This window comes from Musca autumnalis, unplaced genomic scaffold (assembly GCF_047663935.1).
Source record: "Musca autumnalis isolate F117 unplaced genomic scaffold, ASM4766393v1 scaffold_3, whole genome shotgun sequence".
Taxonomy (NCBI): Eukaryota; Metazoa; Arthropoda; class Insecta; order Diptera; family Muscidae; genus Musca; species Musca autumnalis.
The window spans coordinates 120,737,451-120,758,792 of NW_027411866.1; the positions used below are offsets into that span (position 1 = coordinate 120,737,451).

General features: G+C 31.6%; 1 protein-coding gene across 4 annotated transcripts in view; it reads left to right on the forward strand.

Moving 5' to 3' along the window:
• The window catches only part of Ten-a (Teneurin-a transmembrane protein), a 1,182,291-nt gene that overhangs the window by 1,058,401 nt on the left and 102,548 nt on the right, over positions 1–21,342 (forward strand). For all 4 annotated transcript variants that reach the window (XM_073974235.1, XM_073974237.1, XM_073974238.1 and 1 more), the window contains 2 exons: positions 13,267–13,452; positions 20,122–20,268. In XM_073974235.1, the coding sequence (XP_073830336.1) occupies positions 13,267–13,452; positions 20,122–20,268 (333 nt within the window). The remainder of the gene's footprint in view (positions 1–13,266; positions 13,453–20,121; positions 20,269–21,342) is intronic.

Below are 21,342 nucleotides of genomic sequence, written 5' to 3' on the forward strand. Positions count from 1 at the left end.
TATTACCCTCTATTACAGAGAGTAATGTTTTTCTAGCGAACTGACAGTGTTGCAAAATTTTACTGATCGCTACCAATATCATGATTTCATCCCGGCGAAGGGAATTATCAATTGGCTTCTCAGTTTTTGAAATCACACTCACTTTTCGGCTTTTCCAAAGAAACACCAAAATCAAAATATTTTGCAACATGTCAGCACGTATCAACTAAGAATTCTTCGAATTCTGTGAGTTGAAAAGAACAGCAACACAGTTTCCTGTGAGGTTGTTATTGGATTTTTTTTTTGTTTTTAACAAAGCTCCATTCGCCCGTACCTCGGCTTTTTTTTGTTTGTTTTGTTTATTGTTGAAGATTCAATCTCATTTTCGATTGCTTATTGTGTTTTTTTTTTTTTTTTTTTTTTTTTTGATTACTTTAAAGGACCACAGGAGATGTTGATTACTTGGAAGTACCAAAGGTTACAAGGGGGTATTTATTATTCTAAATAATTTTTGAATGGACAAAAACATGTCGATGGCCCTTAAAGATATTAAATGAACAACGCCTCTTTGGTTTGCTAAAAAAAATTATTTTAAATAATAAACGTATCCTTTGAACCATTTTGGCCAAAAGGTCCTTGAAGAAAACTGTTTTCAATAACTCACATAGCCCCTGGTCCATTTAAATAATTCACGCATCCTTTCATTATTTAAAAGTTACTTTAAATAATTGACTTAAATGTTAGTAATTTTAATAAAAAAAATCCTTATTCAGTGCTTAAAAGAAATATTTCATATAATCCACGACTTTTGGCACTCAAAAAATATTTGACGAACAATCGACGCATATTTTTTCAAGGACCTTGATAGGTGTGGATTTTTCTTTATAATATTTCTAAAGACTATTATAGGCGTGGATTTTTTTAAATTTCTTGTTTGATAAACTAGAGGACTCGTGGATTACTAACAATTTTTTGCAGGAACAAAAGGACTCGTGGATTATTTCAAATATTTTTTTTTCAATAACCAAAGTACTCGAGGATTTTATAAAATATATTTTTTCAAGAATTAAAGTACACGTGGATTACATAAAATATTTATTCCACAATCCCACGGATTATATAAAATATTTGTTTCAAGAACCGAATGCCTCTTGGATTATATAAAATATTTTTTTTTTCAAGATACAAAGGACTCGCTTATTATACATTTTTTTCAAGAACCTAAAGACTCGTGGATTATACAAAATATTTCTTTCAAGAACCAGCGGAATATATAAAATTTTTGTTCAAGAACCGAAGGACGCTTGCGTTATACGAAATATTATTTTCCAAGAACCAAAGGACTTGTGTATTATATAAACTATCATTTTCCAAGAACCAAAGGACTCGATGATTAAATAAAATATTTTTTCCAGAACCAAAGGCCTCTTGGATTATATAAAATATTATTTTCCAAAAACCAAAGGAGTTGTGGATTCAACAAAATATTTTGTTTTTCAAGAGCTAAAGGATCAGTGGATTATATAAACTCTTTTTTTCAAGAACCAAAAGACGCGTGGATTAAATAAAATATTTGTTCAAAAACCAAAGGATTATATAAAATATTTTTTCCAAAACCAATGGACCTAAGTAATCCAATTGGGTATTTTTCAATAGCCAAAGGACTCTTGGATTACGTAAAAAAAAATTTTCAAGAATTTAAGGACTCATGGATTATATAAAATATATAAACACTAAAATATAAAATATCCACAAACCGAAGTACTCGTATATTATAGAAAATATTTTTGTTCCGAAATTCAAACGACTTGTGGATTTTGTAAAATATTTTTTTTTCAAGAACCAAGGGACTTGTGGATTTTGAAATATAATTTTTTCAAAATCCAAGGGACTTGTGGATTTTGAAATATTATTTTTTCCAAGAACCTATGGACTCGTGGATTGTGAAACATATTTTTTCAAGAAGCAAAGGAGTCGTGGATTATATAAAATATACTTTTTCAAGAAGCAACGGACTCGTGGATTATATAAAATATACTTTTTCAAGAAGGAAAGGACTCTTGGATTATGTAACATATATTTCTTTAAGAAGCAAAGGACTCGCGGATTATATAAAATATATTATTTCAATAAGCAAAGGACTCGTGGATTATATAAAATATATTTTTTTCAATAAGCAAAGGACTCGTGGATTATATAAAATATATTTTTTCAATAAGCAAAGGACTCGTGGATTATATAAAATATATTTTTTCAATAAGCAAAGGACTCGTGGATTATATAAAATATATAAAATATATTTTTTCAATAAGCAAACGACAACATATTTTGCCTATTTTGGTTTTGAGAAATATCACAAAGAAAAAATCGAAGCATGTTTGGATTTTGAAAAAAAAAAAAAAAAATATATATATATATATATATATATATATATATATATATATATATATATAAATGAGCTTGGTGATAAGTGATTGACTGACTGACTGACTCATCATCAACGCCCAGCCAAAACGGCTAAAGCTAGGAGCTTGAAATTTTACCAGTGGGTGACTGTTGATGCAAATGTGCGAGATAAGGCCGGGTTTTAGAAAATTCGTCCTGGAACCACAAAAAATAACAACAACAAAAATCCTTATTTTTCATTAATATTACGTACTTATTCACTTAGTTGGCCCTCTGCAAGACATGTGTCAAATTAACACTGCTATAACATCTTGATACCGTAAACGATCACACATAATTTCAAATTTTGTAGTTTACTTCTAGGCGCACTTAATTTATCGTAAACCACTAAATAATAGAAAGACAAGACATTTGTTATCTTCCGTTGCAACAGATGTCGCAGTTGGTGATCATGGTATAAACATCAATTAAAAGATTTTCATTCGTTAAAATCCAGTTAGAAAAAATTATTACAAACGATGCATTTGTAAAAATTTTGATTTTCAATTTAAAATTAAAACAAAAATTCTTTCAATAAATAATGTTGGGTTTGTTGAACAAATGAGTTGCTGTTGATGACAACATTAGGGGAATAAATTCAGAAATCGGCCAGAAATAACAACAACTAAAAACTGTATGGACCTGACTTTTTGGTAATAACTAAATGTTTGCAAATCAATGAAAGTGCATTAAAATTGTGCATATTACCACGATTTATTTGCAATTAAGAATTTTATCGTATATATCTGTAATTTGAAGAAATCCCTAAATAATTAATGAAATCAATATTAGGCCCCAGGAATATAGGAGTATAGGAATTTGGTATGGAAATCAAGGTTGGGAAGTGGTGCTTCTAAAAGGAAATGGTTTGGAAAATTACCAATCATGTGTACGAAAAGTACTAAATGGTACTAAATTTAGTACAATTTAGATTTGGGTGAACGTAAAGAGCTGGAAACCTGAAATTTGGAATTAAGGTTACTGTTGTATGTAGGATTGAGATATGAGGGTAGTTTTGGAAATTCGTGCTTATGTGTACGAAAAGTACTAAATAGTACTAAATTTGTTACAATAGGGATTTGGGTGAACGGATAGAGCTGGAATCCTGATATTTGGAATTGAGATTACTGTTGGAGTGTAGGATTGAAGAACTTTTGGAAATTCGTACTTATGTGTATGAAAAGTACTAAATGGTACTAAATTTGATACAATGGGGATTTGGGTGAACGGATAATAGCTGGAATCTCGAAATTTGGAATTGAGATTACTGGTGGGGTGTAGGATTGAGGTAGTTTTGAAAATTCGTACTTATGGGTACGGAAAGTACTAAATGGTACTAAATTTAGTACAATTTGGATTTGAATGAACGGATAGAGCTGGAAACCTGAAATTTGGAATTAATATTACTGTTGAAGTGTAGGATTGAGATATGAGGGTGGTTTTGGAAATTAGTACTTATGTGTACGGAAAGTACTAAATGGAACTAAATATTGTACAATGGGGATTTGGGTGAACGGATAGCGCTGGAATCTCTAAATTTGGAACTGAGAATACTGGTGGAGTTTAGTATTGTGGAAGTTTTGGAAATTCGTACATAGGGTACGAAAAATACTAAATAGCACTAAATTTGGTACAGTTTCGATTTGGGTGAACGGATAGAGCTTGATTCCTCAAATTTGGACTGAGGATCACTGATGAAGAGTAAGAAAGATGCACCAAAGGGTTTTTGGAAACTTGAGTGTACGAAAAGTACTAAATGGTACTAAATTTAGTACAATTTGGATTTGGGTGAACGGATAGAGCTGGATTCCTGAAATTTGGAATTGATATTACTGTTGGAGTGTAGGACTGGGGAAGTTTTGGAAATTCTTACTTATGTGAATGAAAAGTACTAAATGGTACTAAATTTGGGACAATGGGGATTTGGGTGAGTTGGAATCTCGAAATTTGGAATTCAGATTACTGGTGGGGTGTAGAATTGAGGGAGTTTTGAAAATTCGTACTTATGGGTACGAAAAGTACTAAATGGTAATAAATTTAGTACAATTTGGATTTGGGTGAACGTATGTATGTAGTTGGAAACCTGAAATTTGGAATTAAGATTACTGTGAAGTGTAGAACTGAGATATGAGGGTGGTTTTGGAAATTCGTACTTATGTGTTCGAGAAGTACTAAATTTGGTACAATAGGGATTCGAGTGAACGGACAGAGCTGGAATCCTGAAATTTGAAATTGAGATTACTGTTGGAGCATAGGATTGGGGAAATTTTGGAAATTCGTATTTATGTGTACGAAAAGTACTAAATGGTACTAAATTTATTACAATTTGGATTTGGGTGAACGGATAGAACTGGAATCCTGAATTTTAAGTATTTTAATTTTATTTATTTTAATTTAAAGTATGAATTTTAGTAAACGGAAAGAGTTAGAATTTGCAACCCGTTCTCGGTAGCCTATAGAGGTAGAATTTGGATTTGGGTGACGGATAGTGTTTGAGTCCTGAAATTTGAAATTAGGATTACTATTGGAGTGTAGGTGGTACTACCTGTGGTACAATTTGGGTTTGGGGGAACGGATAGAGCTGGAATCCTGGAATTTGGTCAGACTGCTGTTGGAGTATAGGATTGAGATGGAAGTAGTTTTTGAAATTCGTACTTATGGGTACGAAATGTACCAAATGGTACAACTTGGATTTGAGTGCACGGATAGCGCTGGAATCCTGTTATTTGGAATTATGGTTACTGTTGAAGTTGAGGATTAAGGTTGTTTTGGAAAATCGAATTGTACAGAATTTTGTACAATTTGTTTTTGTGTAAAGGGGTTTTTGGAAATTCGTCGTAGAAAGGTATGAAAAGTGCTAAAGTGTACTAAATATGGAATCCATTGTATTAGGCAAACGCGAAGAGCTAGAAATCTGAAATTTTGAACGAGTGGTCATTGATGGAGAGTTAGGAAGATGTACCAAATGGTATTTAGAAACTCGACCTAAAAGTGTACGAAAAGTACTAAAAGTTTCTAAATTTGGTACCAATTGCATATTTTTAATGGATAAAGCTAGAATCTTCAAATTTGGTTTGGGAATCAAGGTTGGGAAATGGCGTTGAAATAAGGAAATGGTTTTGGAAGTTCGTATTTATGATTACGAGCAGTACTAAATTTGGATTTGGGTGAACGGATAGAGCTGGAATCCTAAAGTTTTGAATTAAGATTACTGTAGGGGTGTAGGATTGAGATAGTTTTGGAAATTCGTACCTTTAGGTACGAAAAGTACTAAATGGTACTAAATTTGGTAGAATTTGGATTTGGATGAACGGATAGAGCTGGAATTCTGAAATTTGGCACTAAGATTACTGCCGGACAGTAGAATTGAGGTAGTTTTGGAAATTCGTACTTATGGGTACAGAAAGCACTAAGTTTGGTACAATTTGAATTTTAGTAAACGGATAGTGTTGGAATTAGGAATTAAGATTACTGTAGGAGTGTGGTATTGAGGAAATGTTGAAAAGTCGTACGTATGGGTACGATAAGTACTAAATGGTACTAAATATGGTACAATATGGATTTGGGTGAACGGGTAGAGCTGGAATCCTGAAATTTTTGTTTGGGAAAGAAATGGTACTAAATTTGATACAATTTGGATTCGGGTGAATTAATAGAGCTGGAATCCTGAAATTTGGAATTACGATTACAGTCGAAGAGTAGGATTCAGGTTGTTTTGAAAAAGCAAACTTATGGTTACGAAAAGCACTAAATGGTACTAAATTTAGTACAATCTGTATGTAGGTGAACGGATAGCGGTGGAATCCTGCAATTTGAATGTATGATTATTGTAGCCCTGTTGCGTTGAGGAAGTTTTGAAAATTGGTACGAAAATTCTAAATTGTTCTTAATTTAGTACAATTTTAATTTGGTTTAACGGATAGAGTTTGAATCCTGAAATTTGGAAGTAAATTGGTATTAGTGCGACCAAATTTTCAGTGTTTGTCATTTCCATATTATATATTGTTTATTTGTTTTTTATATCCTTTCCGCATACGAAGTAGCGGGCATTTTGCTAGTATATATATATATATATATATATATATATATATATATAGACAAATACAAAAATCATTTGGTCCTCAAAAAAAAATATTTAAATAATACACGGTTCCTTTGGTCTTTGAAAAATTTTTTAAAGGAGTTACGTTTCTTCTAGCTGTAGAACATATTTTTGTTAACTCTACTTCTGCCCCAATACAGTAACGTTTTAACAGTTTTGCTCATTGTTTACTGTACCATAATTCCTTTTTTGTTTTGTAGTTGTTACAAAAACAAAACAAATGTCAACGATTTTTTAAACACAATAGGTCTACTGGTCTGTTTATTGGAAACATAATTTTAAGATGCAGGCGTCTTTTGGTTTTTTTAAAGATTTTAAAAAACATAAAGCATATTTTTTTTTGGTCCTCTAAAAAAATTGTTTTTTTAAATTTTCTTCTCTTTTTTTTTTGTTTTGTAGTTGTTACAAAAACAAAATAAATGTCAACGATTTTTTAAACACAATAGGTCTACTGGTCTGGTTATTGGAAACATAATTTTAAGATGCAGGCGTCTTTTGGTTTTTTTAAAGATTTTAAAAATCATAAAGCATATTTTTTTGGTCCTCTAAAAAATTGTTTTTTAAATTTTCTTCTCTTTAAGTTCTTGTAAAAAAATCCTTGAATACAACATCATATAATAATAATAAAATTCGAAGGCATCATTAAAAATAATTTTATGGTCCTTCAAATAATATTTTAAAAATGTCCCTTGATCCTCGTATTATATAATATTTTTTAAAATCTACTGGCCATTTGATTTTGTACAGATTAATTTTAAAACATCAAATTATAACTTGGCCTTTTGGACATATTTTTAAAAAGTTCACGTTGCATTTTTTGCATTGAAAAATATTTAAAAAATATTAAAACATAATCTTTGAAAAAATATTTTATTTTTAAAGTTTCCTTTTAAAATTATCCACGATGACTTTTTGCGTGGTTTGGTGTTGATGATGTTGTTAGTTCTAGAAAAACCTTCAAAAATATTTCCAAATTTGGGATTTATAAAAATATTTTTAAAAAAATCATCATCATTCTCTCCTTGGCAAAATATTCTTAAAAATTCTATCAAACATATTTTGTCTTTATTAAATTTCTCTCTGGTATTAACCCCTATTCGCCTTTTTTACTTAAATGGCCATCAACCTTTCATTTGTTTGCCTTTAGCAGCTTTTCCCAGTTCCTCTTTTCACAAACAAAAAAATCTTGAAATGTTTCAAGGGCTAATTCTGGTCACTCATCTGTTCATAATGTAATTTATAAAGATTCCTTGGCTGTTTCTTCTTTATGCCACAAAAACGTTTATAAATTTACTCAGCTATAAAAATGAGAGATAGCTATGAAAAGAAAAAAACTCCAAAGGTATCCTCTTTTCCATTATATAAATATGATGGTCTTTCAGTTTGACGTTGATGCACTCCGACTTGCTTGCCTGCTTTATTTAAAGATGTTTACAAAACATTAAAGCTTATCTTCAAGGATATGTGCTCATAAGGTGGTGGTGATGTGTGTGTGTCTGTGAACGAAACTATATTCACACTCTTTCACATTTTACTGGCCATCCCGCACACATGCATATGCAGATGATAAGAGAGCAAAAATAAGATTCTTTCTTAAGAAAGCAGGGCGTTACACACATGAGTGATTTATTTCATAAAGCATGCTTAAGAAAGGAAAAAACATTCATACATTATTTCTTCTGCGGGACACAGACAACAGAAAAGACGAAGATGGAAGGACATACATGAAAAAGCCATGAGTTAATGAAAGTTATGGCAACGGGCATATTATACTTGTTGTACACTTTTTTTGCTTATCATCAAGTTAAAGAAGCACTAAAGAAAAGACGTGAAGGACTTTCAGAAGGCCTCCTCCAGCTGCAGGTATCTTCCTTAAGAATAAGAAACAAAAGAAACTACTATAATTTTATGAGGTCCTTGGCACAAAGTATTAGGGAGTAGAGGAGGAATATGCAACCAGACTAAGGATAAATAGAGTGAAGCAAAATAAAATGAGTTTATGATGAAAGCTGGGACTTAATGTTGGCAAGTTGGATGCAACAACAAAAACTGAGCAGAATCATTTCTTTATGATACAGTTCATTTTTCTAATGCAACATTTTTCAGTTGTTGGTGTTGTAATTTTTTTTATGAAATATCTAAAGTCTATGAAAGAAAAAGGTCTTATGGCAGACATTCGCATACATGGAGATAGTGGTCCGGGCAGGGCATGAATATGAATAATGTAAATGGTTTCAGTAAAAAGGGTTATGCAAATAGTAATACGTAAAGTAAAAGTAATTATATTTATAACTCTCAAAATATTTTGTAAAAAAAATGTTTGCTTCGCAAGGCGTTACCGCCAGTTGTGCAGACCAAAAACCCTAATTTTCATGATATTTTTCCAAGAAAATACCAAACCACCAATATACTACGACAGTATGGAGGTTATATTAGGTTTGTTTTCCGTTGCGACCCTAAAAGGTATTTTTGCACTTGAGCGCCTTTTTTTCATTGGCAGGTCAAGTTCGTTGATGGCCTATATGGATCCACGGTTTGCTGCGGTACCTTCTGGTTTTCTGTATATTGAGGATGTTAGCCATAATTTTTAACCGAACTAGGTACAATTCGACAATTGTCAACATTCGATCATATGACGGTACTTCCCGATTTTAGATATTTTAAGGAATCAGCTAATTTTTTTGACCGAACTACCAGAGGTTCCTAATGGCCACGAAAATTCTCTGCCAACAAAATTCAATATAGCTTTACGTTTTGGTATATCCGGCCCCAGCTAAATTTTTTGACCGCACTACCTGTTGTTTGACATTCGAGGTTCGCAGTGGCCACGAAAAAAATTCTTTGTCAAAAAAATTCAATATAGGTCCATGTGACGATACCTCCCGATTTTACGTGTTTTGAAGAATTTAGCTACATTTGTTGGCCGCACTATCTGTAATTTGACATTTGAGGTTCCCAGTGGTCACAAAATTTCTCCACCAAAAACTGAGAATATAGGTCCACACAAGGCCTATAGAAGGTCGGCCATTCGAATTCTTTTAACAACTTTTGATAAAAAACATAATAGATTTTATATTATTGTGATTTGAGTTTCTTTGTATTTTAAATAACAATAATGTTTTTGACAACAAACATAACAATCAGGTGGGCTTAGTGTCCAACTGTACAAACAGTGGGTCAACACTTTGATACCGCCCGATGAAAGACATATTTAGTTACATTTTCTGGTATCCTTCCGCTTATAACCCTTTTATTTTTTAAACAAAAATCCTTTGTCTGAAATGTAATTTCCCCCTAACGTAACCCACCCGCAACCAACTATAAGCAAGAAAACTTAGGCACATCAACCTGAATTGTTTTGCTACAACGACTACATCTTAAGTAGTGTTAGTGTTATTTTTTTCTTGTTTGCCTTCTTTTAAATTAAGACACATTCACCTAGCTGCCTGGCACTCATTGCCGCACACCCGCAATAATATTCTGTCAAAAGTCAGGCAAATCCTTCTAAAACCTTACAGGCAAATAAGTCAACGAAGTAGAAGAAGAAAAAGTGGGAGTTGGCATATTTCAGTAGGTAAATCTTTATTCTATGGCTTTAAATAGCATATATGTTCGGTATGGCGTGCCTAGTCCATAACTACCTCCCATCTTTAATATAGCTATTTTGAGCTATAACTTAGTTCCAATTTTCTTTTCAATAGTCAAGCATTTAAGGTTTATTTTTAGCATATGCCTTTTATATGGAAGTATGTATATATCAGGGCATAAAATTCAATCATTGATTTTTCCAACATGGCAAAACATTTGAAAAATAAACTTCAACACAGATACAAACACACGCCGGTTTCGGTCGTGGCTTAAATACCTCCATTTCGTCATGTGGCATAGTGTCTGTGTTTGATTGTGTGCACGGCTATAATCATATTCAGTCAGGTTGACTGGCGTCTGGTTTAGTTTTTTTTATGTTTTGTTATCTTTCGTTACGCTTAGCCCACAACAGCAACAACAACCCTACAATCAAATGTATTGAATAGCAGATATTCAGCCACCAACACACTCATATACTCATATATCCACATTGATTGGCAAATAACCTGGTCTAAAGTTTATTTTTTAACTAAAAATACGTTTGGGTTCAGCTTCAGTGTTTTTTTTTTTCATTTTTTTTTTGCCTCCCTAAAAGGGTTAATGTACTTTCAATGTTTGTATGAGATTTTGTGTCTGTGATTAGATGACATATTGGCTTTTTGTGTAGCTGCATATGTATGTGTGTTGCTGTATTTACACAGCCACATGCATGTGTATACTTTTTGATGTAGGTGATTGTGTTCGTTTAAGTTCAATTTAAGTCATAAAATATAATTTGGAAATGTTGGTATGGATGGGTAGACGGTAGAAGTCTGAGAGTTGTCTTTTGGAAGTTTATAAAGAATTGACAAGGTTAAGTTTTAATAAACTCAATTTTCGAAGAGATAGATGTTCAAAGGCACGTTGTGGGGGTTGTCTGCGTCTTCTACTTCGATGTTGGATTTATTTATACGAATCTAGAATTTTTGTTGATTGGTTTTTATGGGAAAATTGGTTTTAAATTAAAGGGATATATAAAAGACGCTCGGTATTTGGTAATAGATTTCGAATTAGAGAGAAGAATTCTGATTGGAACAAAATTCCTTTCATAGAAAATGTAATTTATAAACGTTGTGTAAATTTAGGCATAGTCTTTGCATCATCTGTTTCTCATATATTCTCAATTCGGTGCTTATATTGCATTAATAATGTCAAATTTGAGACATAGATGGCGTTACAAGACATTATGTAATATCAGGAATCTTTTTGATATGTCTATCAAATCTATGCTTAATTTTGGAAATCGGGTTGCTTTGCAATATTTTGTAAAATATCAATGATCTTTTTGGGAAAGCCCTGCCTTCAATGACGAATTAAAAAACACCGAACTTCATGTCGCAACAATAATATATCAGCTGGTAGATGGTGTTCAGGGATACTGCAAAATATGATTAAACTTTTTGTAATATTCGAAAATTTTACATGAGTTTCCAAAGACCAGGAGCTGCATTGTTCTATAAAAATTTGTAATATGAAAATATGAAAAAAGGAAAAAGAATTGAGCTTATGTCGAAACAATAATATTAAACTTGGAATGTAGATGACGCTAGAAGATAATTTCAGGAATATTTTTAGTATTTGCAATATGTTTTTAAATATCAATGATATTCTTCACAGCTTTAGTACCATCTATGGCGAATTTAAAGAAACCTATCCTTATGTCCCAACAATAATACGAGTATATAATTTGGTATGTAGATGGCGTTACTGGATATTGCAAAATATGATAAGTCTGTTTATAATTTTCGTAACTTTGATTGGAATTTCCTAAAACCAAGCCTTACGACGCACCAATAATATTAAATTTGTAATATATGTAGATGGCGTTACAAGATAATATTAAATAACAGGATTTTTTGTTTAATTTTCCGTTCCGTTACTATATTTTGTAAAATATCAATGAACTTTTTGAGAAAGTCGTACCTTCTACGAAGAATTAAAAAACCGATCCTTATGTCGCTTTAATAATATATCAGTTGGTATGTAGATGGCGTTTTAGATGAACTTCCAAAGACCTGATCATATGTCACACCAATAATATTAAATTTTGAATGCAGATGGCGCTACAACACAATTTAAAATGTCAGGCATATTTTTAGAATTTACAATATGTTTTAAATTCTAATTGATCTTTTTCATATTTGTCGTGCCATCTATGGCGAATTTCAAGAAACCGATCCTAAATCTGTTTGTAATTTTCTTAATTTGTAATTTTTCGAATTTCCTAAAAGAATAAAATTAAATATCAGAAATCTTTTTGAATTAGAAAAAACGATGACGTTACAATATATTTTAAAATACCCAGCAAAAATACTCATTACAAATTGGCCTACTTTCTCATTATTTTAACACGGGCATGTCATAGGGAGTAAGTACTTATTTTTTGGCACTTAAAAGTAAATAAATAAGTACTTAAATAAGTAGTTACGACTTGAAGTAACCAGGGAGTAACAACTTATTTATCTACTTTTTAGAGGCCAAAAAATAAGTACTTACTCCCTATGACATGCCCGTGTTAAAATAATGAGAAAGTAGGCCAATTTGTAATGAGTATTTTTGCTGGGTAGGAATGATCTGTTGGGATTGTCGTACTTTCTATGACGAATTAAAAAAAACTACGATCCTTATGTAATATAATTTTGTATGTATAACATAAATATATAATTTGGTATGTAGATGGCGTTACAGGATATTGTAAAACAGGGTTAGGGAAAGTGCGCGTTTTGTTCTTTGTATGCATAGACTGCAATGTATTTTAAGTTCACAGGGAGTGAACATCGCACTTTGCCTAAAGCTGTTGTAACATATTATAAATATTCTTATAATCTTTCCATTTTCTAAACACCAAAGCTTTTGTCGAACTAAAATTTGAAATATAGGTGACGTTGCAGTAACACAATTAAGGATTAGTTTAAATTGTTTACCCTTCCATGTCAATTTAGGGAAAACCTATGGCGTTATGCCGTACACGAATAGCGACCCTCCTGCAGCATTTCAGCTAAACATGCCTTAAAATATGCTTTATATATACATGTATTTACTTATGGCTTACTTTAAACACTTCAGTAAACTAATATCTTCTCTTGTATTCTTTTTCTTCCTCTTCTACACAGCTGTTTGCAGTTTAGATTGTGGCCCCAATGGTGTTTGTGAGTCTGGCAAATGTCGTTGCAATCCTGGATGGACCGGAAATCTATGCGATCAATTGCCCTGTGATGCACGCTGTTCGGAACATGGACAATGTAAAAATGGCACCTGTGTTTGTTCCCAAGGATGGAATGGAAGACATTGCACATTGCGTAAGTACAAAAGAAGAAAAAATATATTGATTTTAAATAAAAAAGAAGAATACAAACAGTCACCAACCAATCGCAAAGGAAAAACAAGGCAACAGTAATGTTGGGAATTGTGGCTTTGTATCGCATAAATATAAATACAATCAAATTTAAAACTTTGCAGACAATTGCAAATAAAAACTAATGCATAGTTTGTTTGGCAGGAAAAATAAATAAAAAACAATTCTCCCCCACTATTCGATATGAAATTGGAAATAAAGTAGAATTTGTTTTGAATTCTTTTTTAATAGCTTTTATATTGTAACTAAAGAAACTTTTATTAGTTATTATGGGAATAAGTAAAGGAAACTTGGAAATTATGTTTAGTGAAGGAACAAAAGTAAACATATTATAAAGAAACCTAAAGTATACATTAAAAAAATATGCAAATAGCGTTGCATCAAAGATAATAACAATTTACTATTAGGGGGATTTTATTTTCAATAATTAGGTTAAATTCAAAAGGGAGGAGAGAAAAGTGTAATCTGTATTGTGGACATACATTCAATACTGAATAGGTTTGTTGTGAACTCCGTATCTAATTTTAGTTAGAAATTATGTTGCCTTAACATAATGCTTTAACTTTTTTAGATTATATTCTGTAATTGTTTCGCTTTATTGCAACGTTTTCTTGAACTCCTTGAAAACAATTTAATTGCCTCTTTCTCTAAGACCCTTTGAGTTCAAATTTGTTCGAATTACTACCAAACTCCTGTTGTTGTAGGAAGTGTTTGTTTCATTGAAAAGTAAAACTTTTCAAATACTTTTCAAAAACACAGAAGTTTGGCAGTAGTTCTAACGAATCGTCTTAGTGAAAAAGGGCATAAATATATTTATATTTTTTCTGAAGAAAAATTCTTTGTAATTTTTTTCATTACCTTTTATCAACCTAAAAGTACGCAAAATTTCCAAAACTTCTTTATATTTATTTCTAACCACAATTTTTGTTTCTAAATTTGCAAATGATTTTTCCGTCTAAATGGGTGAAAATCACTACTGGACACTATTTGTAGGAAGTATGTACCCACTCGTAAAGTAAAAATAACCATTCTTTTCAATTTTCTATAGTTAAACATTTTTTCCTTTTATCAAACTAAAAGTATGAACTTAATAATGAGAAGATCATTAGTTCCTGTTCAAAATTCAACATTAAAATCTCCAAAAACTCTTGGAAATATGAAACCCATAGATTAAATAAATTTAAATTTCTTTATATTTCTTTCCTAACGAAACAATTTTTATATATGATTTTTCCTTTAATCAACCCAAAAAGTCTGCACTATTTTAAAAGAAAAATTTCTCCAAAATAGTAACAACATTAATATGCTATGTAGACAACCCGAGCAGATAGGCAGACCGACATAGAGACACAAAGATCGTCAGCTGTTTGACACTTGTTAATGCAAATGCTAAATGTAATATCATTTGTGCTTTATGTCGCTATCGTTGACGTCGTCTACGTCTTGAGAGATTTCTTTTCAATTATATTCTACATAAAACCAGACGCCTCATGTTATGTGTACTGTATGTTGCCATTTTGCAAATAATGTGACATGTTAGCAAATGCAAAAGATTATTAAAAAATACCTAGACGACAAATGTCTCTTTGAAAGAAAGAAAAAAACAATGAAATAACTCACCAACAACTCCATAGTAATGCAACAACAAAATGAAAAATTTCTCTACATGAAATGAAATATAACTCTCAAAGACATTAGTTTAACATCAATGTCATCTGTATACAGAACAGAAATAAATAAAATAAATCCTAAAAATATGCAGCATACCGTCCGTCCAAACGGTTGTTGTATTTGCAGAAGTTAAATATTGAGGCCTTCACGGAAAATATTTTGCATATTTTTAGGTGTTGGAGTACAATTCTCATATAGTGTCTCTGATAATAGAAAATATACAATTTAAAATATAATTGTTTTCAATTTAAATTCTTGTATATCATCTTTGCCTTATAAGGCCTGACAAAATTTCTTGTCAGAAATTAGGTTCACGTACAATACACGTAGCACAAAAATTTTTACAAAACATACATATTTTATTCTTAACTCACTATACTTTTTTACATGTTTCCCTTTTATTTCTGTGACAACTGTCACTGATTGTGTATGTGTGAAAATTGTTCATTTGTTTCCTTGGGCTGGAATCTGTTTCGGCAAACATGTCTTTCCATCATGCCAAATTTCTTTGAGTGACAACTCACATTTAGCATTGCTAAGTTATCAATTTATTTTAACGTATTAGGAAGCTTGTTTGTTTGTTTCAGGTATAAGGGAAGTCTATGTTGTTTTACCCGTGTTAATATCATTGTTTGTAATTGATTTTTAACATATTCATAAAAAATAATTTTCTATATTATCACAGTTTTAGGAAAATTAAAAAAAAATAAAAAAAAACTATTTAATATTAATGGGCCTTCCACTGCAAAATTAAATTATTTGACTTTTCATATGCTACAATCAGACGTCTGTTTACATTTTTTCTTCATTTGGTTGATGTTTTTCATACATTAACCAAGAAATATAAAAAAACCTTCCAAAATCTATTATTAACTAATTTATGGTATGGGTATTTTAAAACATTTTTTGCCAATTTGCTGTTAAGTGAAAAAACTTGTAGTAATGATTTTGATTTTATGTGCTCAGTTTTATTTCACATAATTTATAATTTATAAATGTTTGTATGTATTTGTTAACCGTCCACTATGGATGAAGTTCAAATGCAAATCCTCGTGCATACTTTTAGGCAAATAAAAAATAAATTTATTTTCATTTGATTAAAAGTGTACTATTGCATAGTCAAGTTAGTTTTGATTTATAAATACGAAATAGGTTCTTCAGATACAAATTTTTAAAAATATTATGCATACATTTAGGAGGGAATTGAGAAAATTGACAAAGATGTTTATTTTAGACACATACATATAAAACAAAATTAATTTGCAGAAGCCAAATTTATCACTTTCTTCTTAGGATAAAAATAGTACAAATGTAATGCATACCTTTGGGAGGGAACGTGAAATTAAAAGTTCTTATTAAAATGCAACGAAATTTTGGTTTATGTAGATTTTTATTTTCTCATAATGCAAGGAAAATTAAAACTGATGTGCTTACACCTGGAAAGTTTTTGCAGATTCCGAAACTACAATGCTCATAGATGATAAATATCAGAAAGCAAAAAAAAAAAATATGGGTTTTTTAGGTTTTTACGATTTTGCTTGGAAACCGCGAGTCCTATGTAAATGGGCCTAAAAAATGTTGTAGCTATGAAAATTCTCCACAAGATTGACCTTTATGATATTTTCGTAGGTTTTACCGTTTTTGAGATATAGAAGTTCAAATTAAGACAGAATCCGCAAAATCTTCCCATGTGTAAGCGGTTTTAATCAAAAGTTAGTTAAGGCGCACTGAGCATGATATTGTTTTATAAGGAGACGATACAGTCAGTGCATTATCTCAATTTGAACTTCTATATCTCAAAAACGGTAAAATCTACGAAAATATCATAAATGTCAATCTTGTGGAGAATTTTCACAGCTACAACATTTTTTTAGGCCCATTTACATAGGACTCGCGGTTTCCAAGCAAAATCGTGAAAACCTAAGGAACCTCTAAAAATGTGAACTTAAATCGCGATTTATTTGACTTTTAGATGGCGCTACAAGATTTTGTAGAATATTTGGCAAGAGTTATATCCACAAATAATATTTAATAATATTTAATTTAAAAAAAAAAAAAAAAATGGCGTGTCAACACATTGTAAAGTATTTAGAATATTATGCAATTTTTTTGCCCTTCTTGACTTCGAATAAAATCAATTTTCATATTCCCTACCCGAAGGAATTTTCCAAGATATACGAATGAATGGAAATTGCAATAATCTTTCTTCCTCCAAACATTATCTTCTGTTATAAGTGATTAGCTGCTTAACAACCAGAGGAACGATCGTATCCGATTGATTATACCCTCAGCTTTTACGATAATGACCCCCATTACACTTTGATACGATGAAAATGTGCTTCATTAAAATAATGGTTTTGGACCCCTTGAATGTTTGGACGAAATCCGCACATCGTAATATTTTTCCCAATCATAGATTAATTCCGAATAGGGTGCACTCTTTCGGGTAGCTCCCACACATAATTTCAAAATTTTTAAGGAATTCTTCGCAGATCGCCGTCAAATTTGTTGCAGCATAAAGGGATATTTATGGCCGACACGAACTGACTGATGAATATGAAAACTTACGAACTGAGTATCAGAATCGTCCGAAACGTTTCGCATTGCAAAATTCCTTCCATTTTTAAATTACATCAAATTCTAAGAAAGTCTATTAGAAAAAAGTTTAGGCTACCTCCCTCACTAAAGTAAAAAATTGTTGCTTAAGTGCAGTTTAATAGCCGTTTGAGGACCGTTTTGAAATTTTTATCGAAAGTACGTTTTGTAGTTCTGTTTGCAGCGATATAATGTGTTTCGTGGGCAAGTCCATTTTTCCTGGCATAAGGGTTCAAAAGATCTACAAAAATCCACGGTGACCAAGGAGAGATGGACCTTGGTCCACCCCTTCCACATCGTAATATTTTTTCACGCTTATATAATGTTTCAATATGGACTGTATGGGTCCACTCCTTCAGGTACATCTTACACATCATTTCAAATTTGTTCGCAAATCTTCAGGTTCGGGACATGCTTATTTGTAATTCTTACAGCAGGTAGTCATCGAGGTTCATATTACGAGAGTATATTTTTTATCGGTGGTTTGTCCATACACTTACACAAAAACTGAAAAACCCTACGCCCTCCAACTATGGCTTTTAAAGTGACTACCCAATTGTTTCAATCTTTGCACAACGTAATTGTACTTCCAAACTTACGTCAAATTCGAAGGTGGACTATATCGGTCCACTTCTTCCGGTACATCCCCCACAAAAGTTTAAACGTTTGGGCTTAAGAACAGATTGGGACCTGTTTGCGGATAAATTTTAGACTTTCTATCGGATAGTTCTGGCATTATTATTACAAGAGTAATAACTAATGGCCCTACAAGGCCAATGTGCAACTATCGCAATATTGGTTAGTTTTTATAATTATATTGCCTACATTTAGGAGCCATCTGTTTCCTAGACTATTTCAACTTTCCACAAAAAATATTTAAATTATAATATTAAAAAAATAACAAAATTACTAATTAAAAATTTGGGTGACACCGTCGATTCCCAGGCCGGAATTCATGTTAGCGAAATTTCCTAAGTGGTGTATTAAAAAACGTTGTTCGGACTCGGCTATAAAAGATAGGTCCCATATCAAGGAGCTCATGTGAATCGGAGTGCACTCATTGACGAGAGAGAAGTCTACCGTGTCCCTTTAAATTATAATAAAAAAATTATTTATTTAAAATTTGAGTGGCACCGTCGATTCCTAGGCCGGAAAACATGTTAGCGAAATTTCCTAAGTTTTTCGGCCATGTAAAAGCTTTCGATAAGTGGTGTATTAAAAAACGCCGCTATAAAAAGTAGATCCAATATCATGGAGTTAGTATAAATCGGAGTGGATTCGTTTAAAAGAGAGAAGTCTATCTTGTCTCTTCGGATATGTCTGTGGAACTATTATTATATTATTGTAGTACATAATAATTGTGTCAGACTGGGCGGTAAATGCAGGTATCCGAATTTGAGAATATTTGTGTACCTCGAGTCTAATGGGATGATGGAAAATTATATTTTTTATATACTTTTTGCGTAGTTGAGTACCCACACCGAATCTGATTTGCAAAGGCCTCCTAGAATTTCCTTTTTTTCTAAATAGGTCATATTTTTAAAACAATGGTAGGCAACATATTTTTCTATTGCATATTTTCGGTGGTGTCATTGTGTGAGTGCTATGTTTTTTTTCTATTATATGTACAAATTGGAGCCCCATTACCTACAATTCATTTAAAATATGAACCACCAACGGAAGTGGATTTTCCATATTTAAAATATACGTTGACTACATTTATGAGTCCTCTTGGGGATAACAACTGTTTAAAAAACTGCTATAAGATATAGAATTTTCCAATTTTGCATTCATTTTTCCTACGAATTACCTCAAAGATACATTGCCTACCCTGTTAAAATAAGAATTTTATATTAATGTAAAACACTCTTTAAATCCATGATAATCCTTTAATCATAAACAACAATGCTAGATTTTATACAAAAGTCCATTGACTCCATTGCGCTTGGTAAGAGCAAATGTTGCATGCTGCTTTGGGGAATATAGATTCCAATGAATAAATAATGTTTATATGCTTCATTGTTTTATGTTGGAAATTTTTGTGTAATTTTCTTGTAGTTCTTTTTATCCAGGGCATTGCCGAGCTGCAACAGTTCATTCTGTATGTTTGTCTTTTGTTTTGTTTTTTTTATGCCATTCATGATGGCATTTATTGAGTTTTAAATCATTGAACCTTGATTTTTTCATTAATTATGTACAATGGGGAGGCATATTTTTATATGCAAATACTGGCACAGTATGGGTTGATTACATTTTGCCATGTGTATCACATTTTTTTCTCTTTGCTTTCTTAACTGACTTTTTTTAATATTTGTCTTTTGCTTCTCGTTTTTTTAACTCATTCCAGCTGGTTGTGAAAATGGTTGTTCACGTCATGGTCAATGCACTTTGGAAAATGGTGAATATCGTTGTGACTGCATTGAAGGATGGGCTGGTTCAGATTGTTCCATTGCATTGGAAATGAATTGCAAGGATAATATCGATAATGATGGTGGTAAGTTGAAAAGAAGAGAAAAAACAGAAATATGTAGTAATAAGAAAAATATGAAATATTTTTAAAGAAGGTAAAGTAATTTTTTAGAGATTTAAGATTAAAAATTAAGTCTGCTGCTTGTGAAAAATTTACAACTTCAAAAATTCCAATACCTTTAGTTTTTTAACATGTCACTGTCTGCCGAGCTTCCTTTCGTTGTGCAAAACCATTGTTTAGGAAAACCCCCTTGAATAAGTTTACACCTTTTTGTATGTATAGTGTCGTATGGTGAGAGCTACTGTTATATGTGACAGGATGTATTTCCTTTATTAGACAGTTCAATAAACATTTCTATTAAATATTTACAAGAATAAGAAGAAACAACAACACCTTGTATGCAAATACGGGATCAAAAGATGACGACAATTGCTAATGCTAATGCTGTGTATTTTTCCACTTATGATAGCAAATGTGTTTATTGCTGCTATTCTTCTTACTGTTTTCCTTTCGAATATCCTTCGAAAGAAAAAAAAAGAAGCTGAATACAAATTGTTATTGGTGCTAAAAGCTTTCATTTGTTGGCAATAATAAGGAAGTAACAGAAATGAAAAATAACAACATACGTTTACAAATCCGTCACGTTCACACAAGGTGAAGTGAGAATCAGCACGTAAAAGTAAAAAAAAAAACAACGAACGAACGAATACAAATCAAGAGTATAAAAGGAAATCAACGGAAATTTAAATCAACTTTCAATATAAAAATATAAGAAAAAATAGCTTACAAATTTGAATATGGCACCAACGACTCTTTTAAATTATACAAGTACATGTCATACATACAATTGATTCCCACACACATACACCCATAAATATTTAACAATATCCTTAAATGTTTTTAAGCATTTGAGAGCTGTTATAAAGATTTCCCATTTTCTTGGTTGGCTGCCTGTAATTCCTTCTTGCCCCCTTCGAGTATTTTTTAACTCTATGGTAAATTATGAAGTGAAAAGCCACTTCAATTTATATGTATATATGTGTGTGTCTTCTTTATATTTGCAACATATTTCTCGCAGAGGTTGAAACAATGCCCTGC